This window comes from Macaca nemestrina, chromosome 2, assembly GCF_043159975.1.
Source record: "Macaca nemestrina isolate mMacNem1 chromosome 2, mMacNem.hap1, whole genome shotgun sequence".
NCBI lineage: Eukaryota > Metazoa > Chordata > Mammalia > Primates > Cercopithecidae > Macaca > Macaca nemestrina.
Genome location: NC_092126.1, coordinates 189,289,684 through 189,309,484, shown reverse-complemented (window position 1 = coordinate 189,309,484; position 19,801 = coordinate 189,289,684). Strand labels below are relative to the sequence as shown.

The window sequence follows — 19,801 nt, the reverse complement described above, 5'->3', positions numbered from 1 at the left end:
TCCAGCGTGACTGAGGAACAATTTTTTTCTTTATTTGTTTGAGACAGAGTCTCACTCTGTTGCCCAGTCTGGAGTGCAGTCGTAAGATCTCAGCTAACTGCAACCTCTGCCTCCCAGGTTCAAGAGATTCTTCTGCCTCAGCTTCCCGAGAAACTGAGATTACAGGCGCCTGCCACCATGCCAGGCTAATTTTTGTATTTTTAGTAGAGACTGGGTTTCACCATGTTGGCCAGGCTGGTCTTGAACTCCTGACCTCAAGTGATCCACCCACCTTGGCCTCCCAAAGTGCTGGGATTACAGGCATGAGCCACGGTGCCCAGCCCTGAAGAAGAATTTTTAAATTTTAATTAATGTAAATGTAAATAGTCACATGTGGCTCTTGGCTACCATATTGAACAACACAGATCTAAAATTTCTCCACCTAAGAGTATTTAATCTCAGTACCTCCTGTTCTTCCAGCTTTATTATTCTCTCATTTTTATTAAACTGCAATCCAGTTTTCTTGATACCTATAGTTTTTAAAACTTAATTCCCTTGAAGACTATCCTTTTCCCTTCTGGTTTTCTTTCTTTCTTCATCCTGGACCCTAAGGTTAATGCCTTACAACTTACAACACAGAGCCCTCATCTCTGTCATTGTCTTACATTCCCATTGCACTTGATATTGAAACTTGCAATTCTATGTCAGTCCGTAGTAGTCCATACCTCTACTGATAGATCCTACATCGCTGAGCATTGTTTGGAAAAAAAGAAAATCATACAGTAGACAGTGCAGATTGATGTCACTACAAGTTTACAGAACTGTGCAGATTTATTTTACCACAAATTCATGCTCACCTAAGATTTTTACACTGCTCAAAAACTTTGACTATTCCTTGGCCGGCTTTCTTTTCTGTTTTCATTAGTGACTTTTTGAAACTTGGACTATTCTCTACGTCTCTCCCACATAAACCCTCTCCTATTTTCTTTAGAAGATGCCCCTGCGCCGGGCGCGGTGGCTCACGCCTGTAATCCCAGCACTTTGGGAGGCTGAGGCGGGCGGATCACGAGGTCAGGAGATTGAGACCATAGTGAAACCCTGTCTCTACTAAAAATACAAAAAATTAGCCGGGGCGCCTGTAGTCCCACCCGCTCGGGAGGCTGAGGCAGGAGAATGGCGTGAACCCGGGGGGCGGAGCTTGCAGTGAGCTGAGATCCGGCCACTGCACTCCAGCCTGGGCGACAGAGCGAGACTCTGTCTCAAAAAAAAAAAAAAAAAAAAAAAAAGAAGATGCCCCCGCCTCCTCTTTGCTTGAGAAAATTGTGGCTATCAGAGTGAATGTCCTTGACTCTAACTTTCTTGACTCATACTCCTCTTCTCCTCAGTTGATTTAGAAACACCACCAGCCACCACCAAGTTAGAAACTTGGAAGTGATGTTCCATTTTTCTCTTTGCCTTTCCTCACTCTTACCTCTAGATAATAACCAAGACCTGTCTTTCTTATTATTTTTCTCTTAATACCATTGGCATTGCCTTAGTTAAGCTCACTGAGCTATTGAATTTTCTTTCAAACTCATCTTCTTACCTACTGCCTCATACCTCACAGTCTACACTCTCTATTGCTGCCAAAGTGCTCTTCTTACAACAAAATTCCATCATGTCATTATTGTGATTAAAATATGTCAGTGACTCCCACTTAACTACATGAAGAAGTCTGAGCTCTTATATTATACTAAGCTGTCTTGCTTTGAAAGCTGGATCTCTCTCTCTCTCTCTCTTTCACACACACACATAAGTTACATTCTCTTTTACTTTTTTCATAGAAATTTGAGTAATCCTATTGAGGAAACCTAATTATCACAATGGTTAAAGTGTCTCAACTCCAGCTCATTGGTTAGGATACCCTTTCAGTAATTTGCTAATTCTACTAGGGCACCTGGTGGTATTTTTGCAGTGAACAAGAAATTTGAAAATACTGTCTTTTTGTTCTCATACTTCTATCTGGTAACAATGTATCTGTATTGTAGGCTGCAATGCTTAGTTTTTCTACAGTGAATTGAAGAAATAGTCAAACCACTTTCAAAACCTTGTTCATTGAACTGAGAGATGTAAATTAAATAGAGAATCCACTACATTATGAACATGCTGAAGCATGCATACAGTGTGGGAAAATTTCAAAATGAAATAGGCTCAATAATAAGGTTGGAATGTCAATGGATAAATCCATAATTGTCTTCTGGAGGATGCTTCAAACCTACAAGGAATATCCAAAGGCAGAACAGCAAATGAGAATATCTTAAAATAGAAAAAGAAGTTGTACTTCACATCAAGGACAGTCAAAAAATAGATTGTTGGGGTAGCACAGAAATGATAGAAAAATCTTAATCTTCATAGTCTTGTCAGTTACCCCAGAGTATTTTTTAATGTGAAAAATTAGTGTGATCTGGAACTACTTCTGCCTTTAACTGAATTTGTGACATTAAATAGGCCTAAAACTTTCTAAACTTTGGCTGCCTAATTTTTAAAGTAAGAATAGGTTATCTCTAAGAAAAGTCAATACATTTTGAGCCATTACTATATTCCAGGTATTTACATGACTGGTGTTTTATTTGATCGTGTCTCTTCTCTTTGTAAAAGTCCTCTGACCTGTAACTGCAGCTGAGGCAAAGGATTAAAACTGTACACAAAAGTCAAGGGAGAAAGAAAAAAAATAGTGGAGAACCAAAATAGATCTAAGAGGAGTGATAAATACAGGAGCAAATAAAGCATGAGAAGGTGACGGGAATTACAAGGGAGAAACAGGTGAAAGAACCTCGTTGAAGAGTACCACCAGCTATGTTCACATTCTTGGCAATACGTTCATTTTGCTAAACTGGCATTTCTATTAAGCCAACATGACAGAAAGCAAAGTTGTTTCTGTTTCTCTTTCACAGCAGACCAGTCTGTTTCCAAGCATGGTGTTTTTCGCTCTTCTGCATCTCAAAGTTTGGTGATGTAAGTACCATGTATAATAAAGGAGCTGAAAACATTCTCTAGGACCTCAGTGTTTTATTAAAATATTTATTTTAAATGAACAAATGTAACAGTGTAAAAAATTCTGTATACGTATAGTTTTATACAATTTTAAAATCCACAAAGCTCTAAAACATTGTTAACAATTGGAAAATAAAATTAAAATAAAGAGCATTAATTTAATACCTCAGATGATGCTGTTCTGTTCAAACTATATTGCCTCATGAAATCAAAGCACTGTACTTACTATTAAGCTGTAGGATTTTAGTGTTCAGTGTGTCTTAGCTATTGTACATCACATGATTTTTCAATTCTTCCACCAATTTTCTCTGTTTGAATTACCGAAAAACCTTGATTTTTCTGTAGTGTCTTATGAGGCTGTTTTCTCTCCAACTTTCCATAAATACAGAATTTATATATTAAAAACAGCTTTAGTGTTTTCAAGTTATTTCACAAATATTAAAATAGTACTGCTTGGGGTTAACTTGATAATAACATAAACACCTTCTTAAGCACTAGAATCTCATAGTGACCCTCCAGATGATACAGAACATACCTACATTATATCTTTAAAATTTCAGAATAGCTTCAGTATGAAACATATAATTACCCACGTTCTCACTGGGAGCTCAGTTAGCAGAGAGTCATCTGAGAATCCCCAAGTCCTTAAGCTTCAGTTTGAGAAATGGTGCTATGGTCTTTATTGATACTGCTCAGTAGGAAAACAAGGAATCTCCTCTGACAAGTATATCTTAGAAGATTTGCCAGGAGAAAGAAAAGCACAGGGAAGTTATAATTTAAATAAAAGGACAGAATATTTTTGGTATAGCCGTTCCCTACAAATATATCTTTCCAGGGCAGGGACATTTGTTCCTTGCTCTGAAAAGGGGACCATGTAATTTATCATCCAACTAAGACATTTTTGAGAGTAGAAAAGCAAGCTATTAATAATTACACCCGGACAACTGTGTGACCAGGACACCCTGAGAGAAGAGTGAGGGAGGCACTCATGCATTTGAAGAGATCAAATAGATCTCATGCTTCATGATAAATGTTTTTGAAGCGAGACATGAGCTCCCTTTAATCCCAGCTACTTGGATTGAGGCAGGAGGATTGCTTGAGCTCGGGAGTTTTGGGACTAGCCTGGTAGGCAACGAAGCATGAGACCCAGTCTCAAGGAAAGAGAGAGAGAGAGAGAGAGAGAGAGAGAGAGAGAGAGAGAAACGGAAATGCTTTTTTTTTTTCATCCTGCACACTTTCTTGTGATTCCCTTCCGCAGAAATGAGATACTCCCCCTTTCTGTGCAAATAAAAACCTCCCTAATTACAAAACAACTTCCTTTCACTCTGCCTGAAATCTAAAGCATGAAGGTCTCCTTTTAATCAACAAATCAAAATACATTACAAGCACTCTCTAATGACTTTAATCTGATATTATTCTTAATGTAGCTTTTGACAAGAGCCCAGCTGAGATAAGTGATAGGCAAGATGAATAGTCAAAGCTAAGGCAGTGGCTTTCAGACTTTTTAGGGAACTTGAATCATGTTTATAAGATGACATACCAATGTAAGCCCATAGACATACAGAAAGTTTTATTACACAATATTTATCCTTAAACTTGTTATGTATTACACACACACACACATATATGTACATGTATATGTATATATGTATAATTTTTTTGAAGACTATTCCACTTAACTGACCTTGACCCCCACTTAATTGATTTCATGACCCATTAATGATTTGGAATCTGCAATTTGAAAACCACTGCTAACCAGCCACTCCCTTTTGCATCCAGTTAAGTAAAAAAGGTACATAAATGGACAATGTAAATTCATTTCCATGTGTCTTTACAAAAATTCATTTTACTGGTTTATTCTTGGTTTAAGTAACAGTTGATTTTAGCACATTAAAAATATCCTATATAAGGTGTTATATGCCATGTCATTCAAAGCCTCCCTTCTGCCTTCCCCTCTAACCCTACCCCATGTAGGCCTGTGATTATTAATTTCTCTTAGCTTTCAGTGAATGTTTTCAGATTACTTGGCCTATATTAATTGTATTATTTTCCATTTTGCCTTGTGTACTGAGAAACACAGCTAAATTCTATAATCAACTGCAGCAGTTATCTCTGTGTATCTCCCTTCACCTACCCCATTCTCCACGTGGCTTTTATTCTCTCATTATCCTTCCTCTTTAATAAAATGATCATGTTGTGGAAGATATACTGGTTAACGGTATATGTACCAGAGTCAATCTGCCTGAGTTTGAATTCTATGCTACTTTCTAGCTGTGTGATGTTAGGCAAGTTACTTAACCTCTTTATATCTTAGTTTCCTCATCAGTAAAATTAGAATAACAGCAATGAGAAGAACAATGATAAAACCTATATCACAGGCATTTTGTGAGATCTAAAAGAGGTAATACCTTTAGGTACTTAGCACATTGCTTAGCCCATAGTAAGCAGACAATAAATGAAGCTATTGCTAGTCTCATCATCAATTTTAGAAGTAGACATTACAATTAGTTGAGGGTTTCTTTTTCTCCTTTTTTTTTTCTTCTTATTCTTTTTTTTTTTTTTTTATTGAGGGTTTCTTTAGTTTTTAATCTTGTGGAACTCAGAAACTCCCATTAATATAGTCTCATCGAAAATAGTTGTATAAATTTGTCTTTGCATCTTCTCTACAGTAGCCGCTTTGTCAGGTGAATTCACAGAATGTTTTCTTTCGGAATCTTCAGGCTAGACTTACTTATTTGTGATATTTGTGTATGAGTTTGTTTTCCCACCAGTATGTAAGAACTTTGAGGGTCAGAAGCTGTTTTATGAATCTTTGAGTTCCCCTAGCTCTTCATTCCCTGCTTTCCTGTAGTGCATGTTTCATAAATGTTTCATGAAATACATTAATTTAACAGGTTCTTTTGAATATCAACAAAGGAAGAAAGTTCTCAGCAGAAAGGAGTAAAAATTCAAACAGAGGCTGATGAAAGCACAAAGAGAGTTTCATATTCAGAACATTAACTGAGGCAGTAAGGCTACAGTAGAATGGTCAACTTCCCCATCAGAGGTGGTTAAGAAAATAGACTTTGATAGTAAGTCTGGGTATACACTTTTGTCTCTGTTACTTCCTAGTTATGCAAATGTGGGCAAATTGTGTAACCTCTTTAAACTTCATGTCTCTCAGCTCTACAATAAGGATAATTAAAAGATCCTGAAGGCCCAAGTTCTAGTGTTTCATAGCACCATGGGATGACTATAGTTAACAATAATATATATTTTTAAATAGCTAGAAGAGAGAATATTGAATGTTCCCAACATAAAGAAATGATAAATGTTTGAGATGATGGCTATGCTAATTACTCTGATCTCATCACTATACATTGTACATGTTGAAACATTCCTATGTACCCCATAAATACATACAATTATTATATGTCAATTTAAACAATTTTAAAAAGATCATGGATGTAAAGTGTTTAGTATATACCTGATGTATAGAAAGCAGATGATGTATTAGATTTTCTATTGCTGCATCACAAATTATAAAACTTATCAACTTAAAAGAACACAAATTTATTATCTTACAGTTCCCATGAGTCAACAGTTCAGAATATTTTAGTTGGGTTCTCTGCTCAGGATCTCAGAAGGCTAAAATCAAGGTGCAGATTGGGTATGTCCCTAACTAGAAGCTTTCCTGGAAAAAGATCTCTTTCCAAGCTTGCTCAAACTTTTGGCAAAATTAATTTCTTTGCAGGTACATGACTGAGGTTCAGTGTTCAAACTAGGAACCACTTTCGACAACTAGAGGCCACTCGCAAGTCCTTGTCACATGGCCTCATGCCTAAGCCTCTCACTCTGAATCTCTTAATTTCTTCTTTCAGGAAAGACCCCCGGTCCTTTTAAGTGCTCACCTGAATCAGCTACGCCAAGAACAATCTTTCTTTGAGTAACAGATGAGAGGTTTTTAGCTGATATTCCCTCACTGTACATCTTTGTTACTGTGAGCATCCTGCCGCTCTGATTCTATTATTTACATACACATATTATTTATATAGCATGGCTCTTAACTATATAATCAGGTGCTAAGTTGGAAAAACATTTTTTCTAAGATTAGAGGAGAAACTAGGTGTGTTGGACTTATTGACAGCTGGTGGTCTCTACTATAGCACTTTCCTAAGAGGTTTTCAAAGGTAATTTTGATTGTATGTGTGTTAGTCCATTTCATGTTGCTATAAAGGAATACCTGAGGCTGGATAATTTACAAACAACAGAGGTTTATTTGGCTCATGGTTCTGCAGGCTGTACAAGAAGTATGGCACCAGCATCTGCTTCTGGTGAGGCCTCAGGAAGCTTTCAGTCATAAGAGAAGGCAAACAGTTTCCTGTATGCAAACTGAGAAAGGAAGTAAGAGAGAGAGGAGGTGCCAGGCTCCTTTTAACCATTGGATTTGTAAATACAGAGCAAGAATTTACCCATTACTGTAGGAAGGGCACCAAATCATTCATGAGGGATGTGTTCTCATGACCTAAATGTCACCCACTAGGCCCCCCTCCAACACTGACAATCACATTTCTACATGAGATTTGGAGGGGACAAACATCCAAACTATATCAATGCACTGTTTGCCCTCTATATTGTTTCTAGAGATAACTCTACTATATTGTTTTCTTATTATTATCATGATCTAGGACACTGACAAAGAGAGAAAAATGTTTAAATAGATATAGAGTTAGGAAGACATTGGTTCTCTCTCTCATTCCTCCTGTCACAAGTCATTGAAACATAAAATATGTTACAACTTTCAGTTTTATGAGTTATATTCAGCTATGAAAGGAGTACAGAGAAATATAAAATTATCTCTATCTTCAATGAATCTTCGATTTGGTTGTAAAGGTAAGACACATGTTCACATTTCACAAATGTGAAAAGTTAAATAGCACTAGAAGGCAGTATATAATTATAAGACAAATGAATAGTGAATGGAGTCAGAAAGGATGGAGTCATAATTATGAACCAGAGAGAAGAGGTCAAGGATGGCAAAAGGAAGTAGGAGAGCATAGATAAATCCACAGAAATGGGCAAGGTATCACCAAATAAAGAGAAGGGAAGAGGATATAATAGGAGGGTGGAGTGGTTTCAGCAGAAACACAGAAGCACACGCAATGTAACGTATGAATGGTGCAGTGGCTAGAGTCCAGAGTTCAACTAAGTGAATAGGAAGAGATAAAGTTGAAAGTGTAGATATTATTTGGAGCCTCAAATATGAATCCAAGGAATGTGGGCTTAATCCAAAAGGCAATAATAACCCATTGAAGCTTTTTCAAAAGAGGAATGCCACATAGAGTAGATATTGAGTAAATATTTGTGAAAAGATGAATGAATACATAATAAATATACTACTTTAAGAAGAGTAATGGTTTGGGAAAGTTTGAATAGGAGGAGGAAGGCTACTGGTTTTGGCTGTACAGTATTAAGAGTCTGAGAGAGGTTCATAGGATCTGAGTTAGGTCACATGATAGCAGTGGGGCTCCAAAAGGAGAGACTGATAGAAAGGAAGAATTAACAGGATTTGAAGACTAATTAGATATGGAGAACGGGAAGAGAGAGGAACCAAAAATGACTCTGCATTTCCAGCCTGGATAATTTATAAATGATGGTAGCAATTTACAGTTTTCCTGTATGCAAATTGAGGAAAATAACAGTCTTTCATAGTAAGCATGTCTCTTATTATTGTTATTGCATAAAATGTCTAACATGGTACTTCAATGATTATTAATTTCCAGTAAATAATTGTTATTTTAATATTGTTATTTTTATCATTAATATTAATTCACAATCCTTAGATCCAAACAATTCTGAAAGTCTTTGGTTGGTTGGTTTTTGTTTGTTTGTTTGTTTGGTTTTTTTTTTGGATAACACATGCAGTGATCTGACCTGAAGTCTTTTGGCTGCAAAATCTTACCCAAACTGACTGAGAATATTTACTGTGTAAATAACCATATGTTTTTCTCTCCAAATATTAACATATTTTTGAAAAGATATTTAGTTCAACCTCCCGACCTACATTTGCCCATTTCTCTGTCTCAACTCCTTGGCATATTTGTCAGTATGACAGTAACTCAATCAAAGGGACAAATTTGGATACTGACTGAGATTCTCTTGGGAGTGTTAAAAACATATGGTATATATGACATGTTACTCTTCTAATATTTGAAAACATCTAATTTCAAATTACATCCAGCTTGAGAGTTTTGGATAAAAGGTGGTGGACCTGGCCGGGAGCGGTGGCTCACGCCTGTAATCCCAGCACTTTGGGAGGCGGAAGTGGGTAGATCACGAGGTCAGGAGATCGAGACCATCCTGGCTGACACGGTGAAACCCCGTCTCTACTAAAAACACAAAAAAGCCGGGCGTGGTGGCGGCGCCTGTGGTCCCAGCTACTCCAGAGGCTGAGGCAGGAGAATGGCGGGAACCCGGGAGGCGGAGCTTGCAGTGAGCAGAGATCGCGCCACTGCACTCCAGCCTGGGCGACAGAGCAAGACTCTGTCAAAAAAAGAAAAAAGGTGGTGGACCGTATTACTGTTGATTGAAAAAGGAAAATAGAACTACTTTGAGGAGACAAATAGTTGATGAGAGATATGTTGAGTTTGAGGTTACAAGAGCACAGAAGTGAAACTATTTTCTAGGCAATTGGCGATACCTGATTGGATTTTCAAGCAAACAAGCAGGATACACATAGAAGTGAAATTTCAAGTCATGAGTAGGAATGAAATCTGGAAAGACAATGGAAAGGCAATGGGAAGAAAGCTGTAAGGGGATTATTGAAACAAGGTATATGTATGCACCGCATGTAACGAAAAGCCCTGGCTAAGCTCTCACAAAGCTGGTGTTTAGTACGGTTGAAGCTGAGTCTGTAAGAATAGGCTGAGATGGAAAAGAAGTAGGAGAGTGCCATACTTGCCAAGGAAAGAACTAACTTTAAGAAGGAGCAGTCGATTACTAGAATCAAGTGCTACAGAGAGGTCAGAGAAAAGAACAATCATAGCAGCAAACAGATTGGATTTGTTAATTTTAGAGGCTCAATGGTAATGAGATGCTATCAGAGAGGTAAGAACAGAGGACTTAAGCGGGGAACTATAGCAGCCTAACTGGATTTCATTACTTCTTGAGTATACTCATTCCTGGTTGATTCGAGAACACAAGAGGCAAAGAATCACAGAACTTATAGCTAAATCTAATCATATATTCTATCCCTCCTGTTTGTAGTTAAGAAGGCTGATGCCTCCAAAGTGGTTAAGATTCTGGTAATAGTCACATAATAAGTTCATGGCAGAGTTAAGACTAGAACATGAATACTGACATTCCCAATTACGTGCTGTTTCTTCTCTGTACTAGGCATCAAAGCAGTGCACTCATCTAAGGGTTCTGTTTGAATGACACCTTTAGGTATTACTGCAGCACCCCCTTAGTACAGAAGCAAAATACTCCTCCACCCATTCAAGAATAAAGAGGCTTATTAAAAAGCGTTTTCTTTACACTAATTTGCCCCTTACAACGTTGGTATTTTATAAGGAATTGAAAACTTTACACATTCATGTATTATAACTTTCAGTAAACCCAATAAAATGTTCTTTTGTATCAATATCCATTATTCTGTCCAGAAACTCTTTCAGTAGTTTGTTTATTTATTTATTTATTTATTAGACGGAGTCTCGCTTTGTCACCCAGGTTGGAGTGCAGTGGCCTGATCTCGGCTCACTGCAAGCTCCGCCTCCCGGGTTCCCGCCATTCTCCTGCCTCAGCCTCCTGAGTAGCTGGGACTACAGGTGCCCGCCACCACGCCCGGGTATTTTTTTTGTATTTTTAGTGAAGACGGGGTTTCACCATGTTAGCCAGGATGGTCTCGATCTCCTGACCTTGTGATCTGCCCTCAGCCTTCCAAAGTACTGGGATTACAGGCGTGAGCCACCGCGCCCGGCCCCTTTCAGTAGTTTAATTTCTCTTAGTCTTTTTTTTGGGGGGGTGGGGGGTGGGGGATGGAGTTTTGCTCTTGTTGCCCAGGCTGGAGTGCAATGGCGCAATCTCGGCTCACCACAACCTCTGCCTCCCAGATTCAAGCAATCCTCCCGCCTTAGCCTCCTGAGTAGCTGAGATTACAGGCAAGCACCTCCACACCTGGCTAATTTTGTATTTTTAGTAGAGATGGGGTTTCTCCATGTTGGTCAGACTGGTCTAGAATTCCAGACCTCAGGTGATCCGCCTGCCTCGGCCTCCCAAAGTGCTGGGATTACAGGTGTGAACCACTGTGCCTGGCCTCTCTTAGTCTTAATCTTTATAACTTGCAGAATCTTAACAGCTCAAGCAGATATCTACAGGATAGTAAACTCCTTAGAGGCAGGGATTTTATCTTATCTTCGTATGTCTGGCACCCTAAAATGATGTCAACAACATAGTATATGTTCAATAAATGCTTGTTGAATGAACAAATAGGTGAATGAATGAATTAGTGGAATGTTCAGTAAACCTCCTTGAGAAACAGTGGTAAGATAAGGTATTTGGCTCAATCCCCTGACCTAGTTAGCTTGTGCTTGCTTTTCCGACTCATCTCCAACAGAAATAGCCCTCAGCATATTTGTAAGCACAATAGTATCCCTCAGTCAAAGGGAAAATGCTTGGATTATCTCTCAGAATTATTGCTAACAGGTTTTACTTACTTGGGTGCCAGTGACCTTTACTAAAGACTTGGGACTTCGGAAAGAGGTCACGGAGGTGGTAGGGGAATGTTGACCCTGGCCCTCTAATATTCTGATTATATGTTTCTTTGCTGCTCAGTCAGTTTCTTTTGGGGCTTTTTATTTTGTTTGAAATGCAGCCCAGAGGGCAAAAAGAGGTACCAGAAATTCCAGCCTGATTTGGAAGGGCTCTGTAGAAAGCGGCTTATCAATCCTTAGCACTTTTCCACGTGTACTACACAAGTATGCCTTATTTCAGGAAATTTGCAAAGCAGTAATCATATATTTCACCCTGTATTATAATAATATATTTTTCTCTTTCCCTAGTGTGTTGTGCTCTCAACTGTTTAGCATCTAATGTCACAGATTTCCAGCACTGCCAGATTAGAATGCCTCAAAGGCCTAATGACTCCGGAGTGTCTCACCATCATCTCGGTGTGGCTAAGCAATTCCCATGCTGCTCAGGCCTCAAAGGCCTAATGACTCCCGAGTGTCTCACCATCATCTCGGTATGGCTAAGCAGTTCCCATGCTGCTCAGGCCTCAAAGGCCTAATGACTCCTGAGTGTCTCACCATCATCTCGGTATGGCTAAGCAGTTCCCATGCCGCTCAGGAGTCACGTATTGTGCTGGCAGGCTGCCTCGCTGGTGAGTTACCTTGAGACAGAAATGTTGTCAACAGTGGAACAGTCAGTTTTTTCCTTAAAGCCCTTTATTCACTCCTCTCCCCCGACTAGGTATAGCCGTATTTCTAGAGCAGCAATCACAAAGGACACCTAGTGATTTTGTCAGGATTTCTGTCTAAAGTAACTTAAACAGCTACATGAGTGGAAATATACCTCCCTGGCTTCCCTGCCAGCCTACCCTGAGAACATTCTGGCTTAATTTCTCTCTTTAACAAGACCAAGACGACGGTCTTTTGCGTCTCCATGAAAAAAGTATTTACATATTCAGAAATGAGCTTGGCAAACCAGAGCTAAGAGTACGGGGAATAAACATTGACTCTGTTCTTTTCTTCCTCTCAAAGTTGAGAATATGATAAGAGCTAAAACTTGGCAAAAGAGAGATGGCAACAGTGATGCGATATCTGTCAAAAAGTGTTGATCAGCAGAGGCCTCTCTGCCTACCTTGTGCCCCCTTGGACTCTCAGGACCTTGACAGGTGTTTCCCTTCTTCCCCCTTCCTTTCCCTGGGCTGGCTTCCTGAGCTTGATAGGGGCAGATGCAAGCATTCCACAGCTTGCATTGCCTTATTTAAAATGCACGGTGGGTAGAAATTAAAATTAAAATGAGTTCTTTTTTAAGCAAAAATGTCACCATTCTCTTTCAAAGATGATAACCTGAGTAATGACTCTTAAGAGAAAAGATTGGTGTCAAATTATGAGGCTGTGCTTAGTGGGCTTATGATTTATGTATAGGAATACATCATTTTTTGACAAAGAGCAAGATGAGGTTGAAACTGTGTTTATTTGGCAAACCAAAACTGGCTTCTTTTACTTTTAAGCTATTGGCATACATTTAATATGTCGTGTGCACTTCCTTAATATCAGGTAGCAAGGACATACGTGTTCATGTTCAAAACTAGACTAGGCACTACTCTACTGGACCACGCAGGAAGTCTCCAAACTATTCTAGGAAATGAGAGCTGTCTCTTTGTGTTGTGATAGATATTCTAAGCCATTCATTTTAAGCATGATTTCTTTAGCTGTTTTATCTGTTTCTCTCTCTTTTCTATTGTTACAAAGAGAGGTCTATAACTTTTACAAGTAGAAAAATTGGTCTAACTACCACTAGCTTTCTTTGGAAATATATATTTGGTTTCTCCCTCTCTCTTTCTCACTGGCATGTTATTTTAGCAGTCAAGCTATTTGTGTGTCAAAAATAAGTATGGTAAATTTTCTACTCTACCTTTACCAAGTAATAGTCATGAGTATAATCTCAGATAAAATTTTGCAATAAGGAATTCAGGATAAGTTTTATTCTACTTACTTCTCAAGAGAGCCGATGAAGTGAAAAACATTTGATCCAAATTCATAGCTACCGCTGCCATGTTGAGTGCAGGGTGTCCTGAAGAGTATAATCCTCACCTTCCCACTAATCCAGGAAGGAAAATACTGAAGTTCCGTGTCTACAGAGTAATCTCTGTGTTCTGTTGCTTCTTGTCATTTTCATTATATATACAGACCCCTCAGGAGAGAACAACGGTTCTGAGTCATATTTCGCATTGTACCTCGTGAAACATAAGAAATCTTGTTTCAAGATGTGAAGAGGAGATCTGCACAAATACTACATACCATACGACACTTACAAAATTTAAGTTTGTGGCCCCTTCTTGAGTCCCACATGTAAAAATCACAAATCATGCCTTTGTACATTTAGATATTTTACCAATGCTATTTTTCTCCCATCACATGTTCAAGAAGATCTTGGAGGAAGAGATATGCCATATGGAAAGAACAATGTCTTTGTAATGAGTCAGATGCTTAGTAAATCGTTTGGCTTCTGAATACTTGTTTACTCTTCTGTGGAATGGAGATGGTAATACTATCATGAAGGCTTACTGTATGGTCTAGAAATCACAGGCGTTCACGGAGGTAGGCTCTTCCGAATCTGAGTCTACCACGCTTTCCCTTGGCTGAGCATTATTCACAGTAATCCTGTTGTCCTAGATAATCCTAGTCACTATTCACATGCAGTGTCCACTACTGTGGTTTTTGTGTGTGGTTCCTAATATGTCCCGTCTAACAGCTACTCTCACTGGTGTTCTGAGGCCCAGACCTCTTCGAGCCAATGTGTTCTAGGCTTTCTAAGCTACTGCTTTCAATTCATGTTTTAAGCTGTTTTTTTGTTGTTGGTGGTGAGCATATAACTTTTGAAGTTCTGTCTCCCAGAGACTCCAGAGGCAGGCCTATAACTTGTTCATTCATCCATTCAACAAATATTTAGTCCTTTAACCAACCTCATATGCCACGCCAACATTTCTAGATCCTCTTTACACTGTGCATCTTCTATTTTTTTAATGTATCATTAGCATGCCATGCAACTTATTCTTTTTTATTGCCTCTTGCTCCACTATAATGCAAGCTCCATTGGGACAGGGATCTTTATTCACTGATGCATCCCAAGCAAATACAGTAATTCACAGCACATATCAAATATTTGTTGAATGAGTTTAGAATATATTATGTTTTAGGAACATGGGAACTGCTAAGCTATATTGCTCTTCCAGAGAACAGTTCATTCAGAAACTTTCTTGGTGTTCTTTAGAATTATTAAAGTTTCACATTGCGTATCCAGCTTCTTTCTTCTGTACACTAATGCAAAGGTAACATCACATATTTTCTCTGAACTCCAGGTAAGCTGTTGATCTCCTGTGGTCTGTGCCTTCATCCTCCTCCTCTTCATCATCATCACAGTTATCATCATCATGTTAGCTAGTCTGCTAGATGGTTTCCAATGGTCTTTGCCAGTGGTCTTTACACAAGCGTGTAGTCCTCTCCCATATTGAATAGGGATGATGTGTGTAACCAATAAGAGATGATTATGTGTAATTTCTAAGGCTAGGTCATAAAAAATATTACAGCTACAGCCTTTCTCTCTTAGATTATTTCCTTTAGGGAAACCAGGTGTCATGCCATGAGGACAATAAAACAGTCCTCTGGATAGGTCCGAGGATCAAGGAACTAAGGCCTGCTGCCAAAAGTCCTATGAATGAGCCATTTTAGAAGTGGATTTTCTAGCCCTAGTCACGACTTAGATGACTGAAACCCTGGCCAACATTTTGTTTATAGTCTTGTGAGAAACTGTGAGCCAGAACCATCCAGCTAAACTGCTCCCAAGCCCCTGACACACAGGAATTATAAGCTAATAAAAGAGATTATTGTTGTTTGAAGCTATTAAGTTTTGATGTAACTGTTACATAGCAGTAGATAATGAACGTAATCATCACACACTTCTTGAGTGCCTTCATGTACAAGCAAGTATATGATTTCATTCTTAAAGGAAACATCTATTATTGGTAGTTGTCTTAGCCCATTTTGTGCTGCCATAATAGAATAGCTGAAACTGCATAATTTATAATGAACACAAATTTATTTGGCTCATGTTTCTGAAGACTGGGAAGTCCAAAAGCATGGCGCTGGCATCTGGAAAGGGTCTTTGTGCTGCATCATTCCATAGCAGAAGGTGAAAGAGCAAGTGAGCATGCAAGACAGAGAGAGGAAAGGGGCCGAACTTATCCTTTTATCATGAGGCCACTCCCAAGATAACTAACCCACTCCCATTATAATGGCATCAATCCATTTATTATTGCAGAGCCCTTATGGACTAATCACCTCTTAAAAGTTCCCTTCTCAATAATGTGACATTGAGGATTAAGTTAGAACACATGAACTTTAGGGGGCACATTCAAACCACAGCAGTAGTTATATCCTCATTATACAGATGAGAAAGTGGAGGGTCAAAGGTGTTAGTTTCCACTTCCAGGGAGTGGAAGAGAGAGAATTTGATCACAGAATTCATTTTTAATGACTAGGCTATCGTGAGTAGAGCAATCTTTGGTGTATAAGGCTACTTCTGGCGGAATCTTTGCATGGTACCTGAGAAACTTGCCAACCACAAATCACTTTCAATAATGTCCCTTTTCAGGTACAACATGCAAACACACAGGTACTTTGAGTTTCAGGAATTATCGAAAGCTTCTCCAAGTCCCATAAGATAAGTGCACAGGTTTTCTATAATAAAAATCCATGGCTCATGCTAAGTTTTTAATTAGCTAGCTAGTAAGGTAGCGAGTTCCCAATGTGATGGCATTGCAAGAAAAGAGAGAGACCGCTAGGCACGGTGGCTCACACCTGTAATCTCATGGCTTTTGGAGGCTGAGATGGGAGGATCACTTGAGCCTAGAAGATTGAGACCAGCCTAAGCAACATAGCCAAATCCCCTCTCTACAAAAAATAAAAAAATTAGTTGTATGTGTGGCATGTGCTTGTAGTCCCAGCTATTTGGGAGGCTGGGGTGCCAGGATCACTTGAGCCCAGGAGACTGAGATTTCAGTGAGCCATATCTGGGCCACTGCACTCCAGCCTGGGCAACAGAGAGAGAGAAATCCTGTCTCTGGAAAAAAAAAAAAAAAAAAAAAAAAGGTTAAAAAAAAATCTTTGTCATTTCACAAATTCTTCACCAAGTCTAGCCTTCAAAGAAGGCACATTTCTTCAAGAGTAGGTGACTAATAGTGTCTTTCTCCTATTTTCCTGGGTTTGCTACTTTAGTATTTTATCTACAAAATGGTTATATCCCATAATGGAGGACAGAACCTAAGAAATCCATAAAAACTTAGTAAATTCCTGACCTGAACTTTATCCACTTCCACTCTCCTATTGTTTTAGAATGCCTCTCAATAAGTCCTAAATAGGATTAAATGTAATTAAAGTAATTCTCTCAGCAGTACCCCATGAAAGCAATGTAGATATATATCCTGATTGCTTAAAATGTTTACATGAGAATTAGACACAAAACTTCTGTCTGCAAAACAGGTGCAAAATTAAAATCTAACCGATGCATGCTTGAAGATGACAGCTTAATTTCCCCAAATTTATAAGCCACCTTATTTGCCATTTTTGTGCTCAATACTCCCATTGTCCTTTGTGTTTTAAATTCTTTTGCTGACTTATTTCCTGTGTCAGTTTTCCACAGTCAGCGTCCTTTAGAATTGGCTTAGAATTTTGCTACAGAAAATGCTGAAAAATCCCTTGCTGATTGTGTATGGCATGTACCTCACATAAAATATACCATATCTCATTTTCTTTCTGAACAATTCTCCTTATAAACATGAAATTACAATTGAGGTAGCAAAACTAGAGATGAACAAATGGTTGTTATGGGGTATATAATAGACTCTTTTCCATGGTCACTAGCATTATATAAGACCTTGAACCTAAATTCCAAAAAGAAGGACACCAGTATAGAGAACCGAAGATTAGGCGTCAGCACAAATAGCCAAATGGGAGATGTATTCAGCAGGAAATTTAATATACCAACAGGGTGTTGTGGCAGCCAATAAAGCTAATGGGCATTAACACAGGAATGCTATCTAGAGGAGGATGATAGCCATACTCTGCTCAGACATTTGCTAGAATATTGCATTATATTCTAAATAGCAAAATTTTAAAGGAATAGAAACAAATGAAGCTATATTCAGATAACAGAATTTAAGATAACAGAGCATTTAAAATCTATGTCACATGAGAAGCATATTCAAATATTTAATGAGCTCTGTGCATTCAGGTTCACATTTTTAATTACATTTTCAGAATATAGACCTAGAACCTATGCATAGGAAAAAAAATAGGCTGAATCAAAGGGAAAAATAAGGAGATAATTAGCTGCTTCAAGAGGTGTGCGTTTGCAGTTATGGGTTGTTTTCAAATATAGAAAACTACTTGAGAGGGAATGCACATGGATGCATCATGCTTTAATGCACATTCACCTCAGTCACTAATATGCTTTGCCCTATCAATGTCCAGGACTTGGATCAATCAAATTGGCAATTTTTTCTTTTGAGACCGAGTCTCGCTCTGTCGCCCGGGCTGGAGTGCAGTGGCCTGATCTCAGCTCACTGCAAGCTCCGCCTCCCGGGTTCACGCCATTCTCCCGCCTCAGCCTCCGGAGTAGCTGGGACTACAGGCGCCGCCACCTCTCCCGGCTAGTTTTTTGTGTTTTTTAGTAGAGACGGGGTTTCACCGTGTTAGCCAGGATGGTCTCGATCTCCCGACCTAGTGATCCGCCCGTCTCGGCCTCCCAAAGTGCTGGGATTACAGGCTTGAGCCACCGCGCCCGGCCCAAACTGGCAAGTTCTTATTCCTGGGGGAAGGAGTTGTCTCAATGTTGGCCAGGGTGGCGGAAACACAGAGAAGGCTGGTGCTAGGCTGGTTGCTACATGATCTCTCCTCCCCACAATTTGTGAATCGGATTGGATAAGAGAGAACTGGAAAACTATTCGGCAATAAATAGTAGGATATTTAAAGATGTTCACATCATTTGACCCCACAATTTGACTTCAAGAGGTATAAAGAAAATAAATAGGTGCTGTAAGAGAACTTTACTTACAGAAATAGCCATCACAGAATTATTTATAATAGTGAAAAATAAAAGAAAGAAACCTTTTCCCTTTAGCAAATATTTTCTGAGCATCTACTCTGTAACAGGTCATCTTCTAGGAGGCTGGGGTACATCAATAAAAAAATAATTTTCTTGCTCTTGCAGAGATTACAGTCCAGCAGGAAGGATGAATGTAAATATAAATATCACAAATAATGATACAATGCAGTATGTTAGAAGGTGATAAGTGCTATGGAGGAAAACAAAAAAGCAGAGCAAAGTAATAAGGATTAGGGTTGTCGGCTGCAGAGTGGCCAGGGCAGGGCTCATTGAGGAGGTAACATGATCAAAGACTTAGGACGTTAGCCATGCAGATATTAGCAGTATGGGCATTGGTAGGAATCATTCAGTAGAAAATGAACAATTGATGAAATAGGAGTTTTTTTTCTTCTTCTTCTTCTCCTTTTTTTTTTTTTTTGAGACAGGATCTTATTCTTTCCCTGAGGCTGGAGTACAGTAGCATGGTCATAGCTCACGACAGCCTCAAATTCCTGGGCTCAGGTGATTCTCCAACTTCAGCTTTTGGAGTAGCTAGGACTACAGGTATGTACCACCATATCTAGCTAATTTTTTAATTTTTTAGTAGAGACAGGGCTTTGCTATGTTGACCAGGCTTGTCTCAAACTCTAGGCAATCCTCCCACCTCAGCCTCCCAAAGTGCTGGGATTACAGATGTGAGCTGCTGTGCCTGGCCTGATTTATCTAATTAACATAGGAAAATGCTAACAATGTATTATTCAATGAACCAAGCAGAATATAAAGTCTATATAAAGTATTATAGTTTAAAATTATGTACATACATATATATTCATTTATTCCATAAATATTTATTGAGCACCTATTTGTTTATTTTATAAACATTTATGTAGCACTTATATTCCAGGCACTATTCTAAGCATTTTTAAATATTAATGTCATTAAA

At 38.8% G+C, this 19,801-nt stretch overlaps 1 protein-coding gene across 11 annotated transcripts in view; it reads left to right on the top strand.

Moving 5' to 3' along the window:
• LOC105477421 (NOP2/Sun RNA methyltransferase 3) overlaps window positions 1-19,801 on the top strand; it is a 258,079-nt gene that overhangs the window by 68,883 nt on the left and 169,395 nt on the right. For 7 of the 11 annotated variants that reach the window (XR_011620409.1, XR_011620410.1, XR_011620408.1 and 4 more), the window contains exon 6: window positions 2,913-2,973. Coding sequence is in view for 2 of the 11 variants with exons in the window: in XM_071092551.1 (XP_070948652.1) it covers window positions 2,913-3,015 (103 nt within the window). In the remaining 9 variants the exon portion in view is untranslated. Of the gene's footprint in view, window positions 1-2,912; window positions 10,939-19,801 lie in introns of those variants that run through there. The other 4 variants (XR_011620411.1, XR_011620414.1, XM_071092552.1 and 1 more) reach the window with 3 other exon arrangements.